This window comes from Octopus bimaculoides, chromosome 4 (assembly GCF_001194135.2).
Source record: "Octopus bimaculoides isolate UCB-OBI-ISO-001 chromosome 4, ASM119413v2, whole genome shotgun sequence".
Taxonomy (NCBI): Eukaryota; Metazoa; Mollusca; class Cephalopoda; order Octopoda; family Octopodidae; genus Octopus; species Octopus bimaculoides.
This window is the reverse complement of record NC_068984.1, coordinates 19,415,925-19,423,553: the sequence shown is the minus strand read 5'-3', so window position 1 is coordinate 19,423,553 and position 7,629 is coordinate 19,415,925. Positions and strand designations below refer to the sequence as shown.

Genomic DNA, 7,629 nt, shown 5'->3' with positions numbered 1-7,629 from the left:
TATATATATATATATATGTGTATGTATGTGTGTTTGTGTATCTGTGTTTGTCCCCCCACCATCACTTGACAACCGATGCTGGTGTGTTTACATCCCCGTAACTTAGCAGTTTGGCAAAAAGAGACCGATAGAATAAGTACTAGGCTTACAAAGAATAAGCCCTGGGGTCGATTTGCTTGACTAAAGGCGGTGCTCCAGCATGGCCACAGTCAAATGACTGAAACAAGTAAAAGAGTAAAGAGTATGAGCTGCTGATCTGCTTCTATAACCATATGACAGTTTCATTTCTTATGTGAGACAAGTTTGTATGTTGTTAACTTCACCCTTTAACATTTAAATAATTTGTATCAAGTCCAAATGTTCTTCTTGTTTTATGTTCAAACTGACCGAATCTGGCCTCTCACACCTATTTTACAATGTTGTTCTGAAAAATAAGCAATCACATCATTGAAATCTTTAAGCTACAAGATAATGCATGATCAATTAAAAAAATATGAATAAATAAGCATTACATTAGATAGAGTAATCTGAATGCTAAAGGGTTAAATGTATCTCTATTGTATGTAGGATGGAGCAGCTACCACACAGAAATACGTTATAGGCAGAGCTAATAAGGGAGCCTTTACATGGCTGCCCAAGATGTTAGAAATAGCAGCCAAATTTCCCTTTGTAAGATTGAAGTCCAAAAAGTTTGGAATGTTTCAAATTTTATAGGCTTCAACTTCACAAAGATATTGACATATGGGCCTAGTTGTTTCAAACAATCCTTCTAGAACCCAGTCTATGTTTCCACTTGGTTGATGATAAGAAGGACATCTATCTATTCAAAAACTATGACAAGAAACATGACATAATCTAAAACAAAACTGACATTTTTTTCTGTTGTGTGCACCACGTGACAAAGGACCACAATAAATAGTGAAATTCTAACATGGTAAAACAGAAATAGAATAATGAGGAGGATGCTGGCAATGATGAAGAATAAAATAATCAAAGCCCTGGTCTATCATCATCATCATCATTTAATATCTGCCATCCATGCTGGCTTGGGTTCAATGGCTTGGTGGGTCCTGAAGAGTAAGAGGACTACATTGTACTCTACTCCAGTGTCCACTTTGATATATTTGTTTGTTGGCACTCCATCGCTTACGACGTCAAGGGTTCCAGTCGATCCGATCAACGGAACAGCCTGCTCGTGAAATTAACGTGCAAGTGGCTGAGCACTCCACAGACATGTGCACCCTTAACGTAGTTCTCAGGAATATTCAGCGTGACACAGTGTGACAAGGCTAGCCCTTTGAAATACAGGTACAGCAGAAACAGGAAGTAAGAATGAGAGAAAGTTGTGGTGAAAGAGTACATCAGGGTTCGCCACCATCCCCTGCCGGAGCCTCGTGGAGCATCAGGTGTTTTCGCTCAATAAACACTCACAACACTCGGTCTGGGAATTGAAACCGCGATCCTATGACCGTGAGTCCGCTTCCCTAACCACTGGGTCATTGCACCTCCGACTTTGATACATTACATAAGGCTGAACACCAACCATTTTACAGAAAGTACTGGGTGCTTTCTTTTTATAGCACCAGCACTAGTGATGATCACCTTGTAATATTGCAAGGCTAAGGGCCTAAATGGACCCTTCTTATAACTGAGGGAGAACAGAAGAGAGAGTGTCCAATTATTCTGGACAGAGAGATAAAGGAGGGTAAGAGGAGAGGATGGGGATGGATGGCAAGGAAGAAAGAAGGGATTAATGGCAACGTTGAAACAAATTGAGGGATACAGTTGAAAATGTGATAGGGCAGATTGTGTAGGGAAGTTAAGGGGGTTTTATTAAATATTTAAGAATAAACATTAAAAGAATAAATCAGTTTTAGTTTTGCTCATCATTGCTAATTTATAAAGATGGAAGATGGTTGCAAGTGGCTAGATGATAAAATTTCAGAAACCATTTTAGTTCCAGCTGGGGGATTTGTTTTAATCAAAGAGAAGGATCACGTATGCATGTCATTTAGCATGCCTGATCCCATGGCCATCAAAATTACAGCTGTTGCTTGGGATATATGATGAAAGGGAGAGAGAATTAGTGAGAATCATTCTAAAGATAAAGGAACTTGGTTAAGATGATTAGATATAATCAACAGCAGTCGCAGTTGTGGTAAGAGCAGCATAATTTCACTGCCATCAGCTTTATGTTTAGCTTCCCCATTTTGACGCATGTTGGGCTATAGAAAATTAGATCGGAAATTGAAACAATGAATAAAATAAATTGAATTCCTGAATGTAATTTCCATGTTCACCCTTTGGGAATTAGTTTCCATTCTGTAATTTTTTTTTTTAATTAGAAGCAAAAAATAAGAAATATACAATAGAAATGTGTCTATAAATGGTGATGGAGGAAAATAATGTATGCATATCATTACTACAATCTCAAATCTGAAATTGTGGTTTTGGAATGAAGCTAGAATATTTAGTTTTGAATCTATTCTTTGTAACAAGTTATTTTATTGACCCACCTTAAAATAATCAGGTTTTTTTTCTATTTTAGTATTCTTTATTAATGGATTTTAAAATAAAAAATTTTAATTGCAAAGAAAGAAAAATAGGGCTTTTAAAATCAAATTCCAAATGCATGTAGCCATGAATTATGAGTTTAAACTTGTTGTAAGTAGATATTTTATGATATGCACTAAGGACACTTAATTCTTCATGTTTTAGTTCACTTAGCTGAAGGAAATAAGTATCATATATTTTTGGAATATTATTTATGATACACTAGTGCCCTATGAAGAGGGACATTTCTCTTTCATCTACTTAACACTATTTGGTGCTAAGCAACTGTTTCAGCAATTGCTAGGGATTGTAATGGCATAGCAAAACCATAATCAAAAGAAAACAGTTTGCCTGTTTCTGTGTAAAGCCTGCATTCTTTCAAAGCATCAATTTTAATCAGTTGAAGATATGGATACCACCAATCACTAATAATAAAAATAGATATAATGAAATTTAATGTTTTTAAAAGAAATTTCTCCCCGTCCCCACCCAGATCATATTTGCTGAAAATTATTTATGCTATAGCTTCAGAAATTGAGGGCTAAATTACTATTATTATTATTATTATTTTTATTATTATTATTATTATTATTATTATTATTATTATTGTTTTGTTTTTTTGTGTAAAAGAAGGAAATGGTTTGATTTAAAAAAGAAAAAAATAAGTAAAACTAAATGAACGAATCTCATTTCCAACTTGGAAAAATGCCTTAGACCATTGTTTATTTTGAGATTCTGTGAAAAATAGAAGTTATAAAGAATTTATAAAGGATCACAAAGAAGAATTCAGGAAATGTGTTGGATCACACGAAAGAAATGGATAATGTCAACAAGGATTGCTATGAAAATGTTGATTCTGCTTCTCAAATAATGTAACACACAAAAAAATTAAAATAGAAATTAGTCAAACAACAAATCCATTACAAAACGCTGACCTAATTCACTGACACTCCATCCATTTTCTCTGGGGAAAGTTCGGGGTGGGGGGTAGAGTCTTCAGGCACCTCCCCCATAGGATCTTATCAAAAGTAAACATTACAATTTCCTGCTGGATTCCCAAGCCTGAGACTATGAATATTATCCAATCAGCCCATTCTTGGTCTACCCTTAAGTTTCTTGTTGGTTGGCTCAATTTGAAGAACCTTGTTTTGTGATCCTTTCTTGTGACATTCTAATCACATATCCATAGTACTGGAATTGTAACCTCTTGATGTGAAGAAGTTGTAGCTCAACCTGGAAAGACTCTTTGTTTGTGAGCTACATACCCTGTCAAGTAACATTATCCCAAAGATCTTTCAGTGGAAACCCATTTTAGCAGCTTGTAATCACAATTGGTCTTAACTCAATGTTCATATCAAATAAGGTAGTTACACTCTAATATACGAAAAAGAATGAATCAATACAGCTGCAATATCATTAGTCTGTTCAGTAAGGATTAACTTGGATCTAAACAGTTATGAACAAAAATTGTTTTTCCTTTTTTTTTTAATTCAAGACCCCTGTTTAGTATATTTAGTTGTGTGTAGTAGGAATTTTGAAGAGTAAGACTTAAATTGATTTTCTTGCAAGTTTAAATGAGAGATGAAGTCAAAATTTGAGTGAGCTATAATCAGATGAGAAAAAACCATGGTTAAGAGCACTTTTAATTTACTTTATTACTCCTGTAGTATATGAAATTTTTCCCAATATATCGCTAAGCTATACCAATAGAATATCTTCATTATCACAAGTTTCTAATAAGCTGCAGCTATAAAACTTCATCTCAAACAGTCAGCCTGATAAAATGCTGTAGTAAAACTGATGCTAAAAATTGTTTGCCTGTATTATTTACTATGTTTTTTAGTGCAGGGAATTGTTGATTTCTATAAAGTAATATGATTGGAACCTATTTTAGTCTGAAAATTCTTAGTGATGGGAAATTTGTATTGAGCCTGTAATGATTCAGTAAAAGAGTAAGAGAGTCTCCCTGCATTTGTCATCCCCTCTAATATTTCTGTTCTGCAGAATATGGTAATAACACTTTTGCAAAGAAGACAAAACTGTTTCAGTAACTTAATGGTTTAAAAATAATTTCTTCTCTTTATGAGTCTTGTTTTTTTCTTCTTTTTTTCTTTTTTTTTCTGGGTCAATAACCTGGTTATATCACCAGTTTGTTTACTGGGATCTTAGGGTGTGTATCAACAGTTATGTAATGCCACTTCTGTCTTATATTGGTTTCAAATTTTAGCACAAGGGCAATAATTTTGGGGTAGGGGTAAGTCGATTATATCACCCCACCTCGGTGCTCAACTGGTAATTATTTTATCAACCCTGAAAGATGAAAGGCTATTTGAATTCACAGACAAAATTCTGCTTACCATTTTACCTGGTATACTGCCAATTCTACCAACTTTCTGCTTTAAATCTGTTTTATATTGACACGAGTATTTAATGTCATTTCAAAGTTGTCAGTGCATCATGAACTGCGGAAGAGAAGACACTGAACAAACAAATGGTGTACCACAAATAAGTACTTACAAAAATAAATCCGTGATCCAGCAGCCTTTATGTGATCTTTTCACATTCTGGAAGTAGCAGCCAAATTTCCCTCAAATCTCACCCTGCCATTTTGAAACAAGAAAAGATACATTAGATAATACAATATTAGACATGATGCTGGAATGATGGAATGGTCATGACTGGAAAAAATGATTTTTTTCATCAGTCAGCTTCTCAACCTCAGTGTTGAGCTAGGGTTAAGCAACAACTGCTATAGATGTAAGTGCAAACCCAGTTTTTCAAAAGAATGTTTAAAATATTTTCATTGCCTCCAAAAAAAAGTTTTAGGAGCCACACTTACACACCTTGTTCCTGAACCTATTACTACAGAAATAATGAAGAAGACTCAGCACTTACTTGCTTAAATCTTTCTCCTCCTGTGGCTCATCAGCCATCAACAACTTTTCACCACTGTTCTTAACTCTGGGATCTTTTCCTCTCTCAGGTCTTGTTGGTTTTGAAGTGTCTTTGATGCTTCTGTAACTTTGCTTCTTTTCTAGGTAGGGGTTTTGACCCTATGCAAACCCATTTTTATCTCTGAGAAGAGATGATCCATATTAGTCTGGCCTCTATCTTTTGACTTGTCCACCATGAGGGATTCTGCTAGGATCTTGCACTTCACTAGCATAGTTCTCAGATTCAGTGCAGCACACACTCCACCACACTTCAGTAAGAACTGAACCTTGTGGTGGAAGCCTCCGTGCTGCCTTCGTTGACTCATATCTTACAGTCTTATCAATCAAAAAAAAAAAAAAAGGATGGTCATATTAAATAAGATAGTTCTTAATCCCTGATATACAAAAAGAAAGGATCATCACAACTGCAATAGCTTTAATCATAAATCTGTTCAATCATGGACTGATCTGAATCTAAATGCTAACAGCAAAAACAAAGAAAGATTGTTCTTTTTATTTTCCATTTTATTTCTGTTTTCCTTTTATTCAAGACTTTTGTTTGATATGTTTAGCTGTTGTGGGCTGTAAGAATTTTGAAGAGTAAGACTTAAATTGATTTTCTTGCAAGTTTAAAAGAGAGATGGAGTCAAAATTTGAGTGAGCTATAATCAGATGGGGGAAAACCATGGTTAAGACCACTTTTAATTTACTTTATTACTCCTGTTAGTATATGAAACTTTTCCCAATATATCGCTAAACCATATCAATAGAATATCTTCATTATCACAAGTTTCTAATAAGCTGTGGCAATAAAACTTCATTTCAAACAGTCAGCATGATAATACGGTTGACTAAAATGGATGCTAAAAATTGTTTGCCTGTATTATTTACTATGTTTATTAGTGTAGTGAATTGTTGATTTCTATAAAGTAATATGATTGGAACCTATTTTGGTCTGAAAATTCTTAGTGATTGGAAATTTGTATCCAATCTGTATTATTTCAGTGATAACATAAAAGCTTAGGTCTCTAAATGGTATCAGCCATTAACTATAATTAAAGCTACATTTCATTCTTTTGTCTGCAATAATTGATGATAATTATACAGCATTTAAATTAAGCTTGACAAGTATTATTGCTTTGTAACTCAAATAATGAAGTTGTTCAACCATTTAGTTTGGTTTCAAGGTAACATTGTCATAGAAACAGATCAATTTTATTGCTTATCCTTTTCTGTTTAGGTCTTAATAATTAACCATTCAAGAAATGGTGTCTGAGTGTCATAATGGAACCGAAAGTTTATAAGAAACAAAAGATGCAAACCAACTAGGTTGTTACTTCAAATCCTGATCTCATCATGTGCCATACAGACTGGGTGACATTAATATTTGTTGATTAATAGATGTTGGATTCTGAAACACAAGAAGAGACTAGTTTCAGACCCTTTGTTGTTGTGCCCAACTTCAAAGACATTTTATGTATTATTTTCAGAGATAAAATTTCATGAAGATATGCTGAGGGAAATTTTGTCAATTACTATAATTTTCTTATCAAGTTTGCTCCATTGATATTTGTTATTCTAAATATCCACTTCTGGTTTTCAAATTTTTCACACAACATAAATAGATACAATCATTAATAATTGAAGTGTACATAAATAATATTAGCATTGAACATACCACGTTTGATGGCATATAAAATGTACTTTTTTTCCAAAAAAAATGCCTCAAAAAATATTCTCCAGCTCCTGTATGCAAAATGGTGCTTAAATTTATTTTCCTGAATATGCAAACTTTTCAGCACCCCCTTGTATGTCACAGTCTTCTCTTTGTTGCTCTCTACCTTGTGTTACAATATTTGCTACAATGTTTCTATTATATTTTTAAAGATATTTCTATGACATTAATTATACGTTACTATTTACTTTGACTTTGCAGAAACTATCTCATAAACTTGAGTCAAGCAGCAACAAGCTGAAACAAATTAAATCTAAACAGGAAACCATCACTAAAACGCTCAGCATCCATGATGTACAACTGGTGGATGACAAAGTCAGGTGAGTATCACTCACAAAATAACAACTGTCTCTTCTACGAAGGGGTGCTGGCTTTAAGGGCATCATGGAAAGCCTGGCTGGAAGCCCA

General features: G+C 34.1%; 1 protein-coding gene and 1 long non-coding RNA gene across 10 annotated transcripts in view; one reads left to right on the top strand and one right to left on the bottom strand.

Moving 5' to 3' along the window:
• Window positions 1-7,463, bottom strand: part of LOC128247558 (uncharacterized) — a 10,654-nt gene extending 3,191 nt beyond the window's left edge. The window contains exons 1-2 of the long non-coding RNA XR_008263873.1: window positions 5,449-7,463; window positions 5,071-5,153 (exon numbers count right to left, since the gene is read on the bottom strand). This is a non-coding gene — a long non-coding RNA (uncharacterized LOC128247558). The remainder of the gene's footprint in view (window positions 1-5,070; window positions 5,154-5,448) is intronic.
• Window positions 1-7,629, top strand: part of LOC106881484 (nesprin-1) — an 811,219-nt gene that overhangs the window by 554,499 nt on the left and 249,091 nt on the right. For all 9 annotated transcript variants that reach the window (XM_052966929.1, XM_014931893.2, XM_014931887.2 and 6 more), the window contains one exon: window positions 7,423-7,541. In XM_052966929.1, the coding sequence (XP_052822889.1) occupies window positions 7,423-7,541 (119 nt within the window). The remainder of the gene's footprint in view (window positions 1-7,422; window positions 7,542-7,629) is intronic.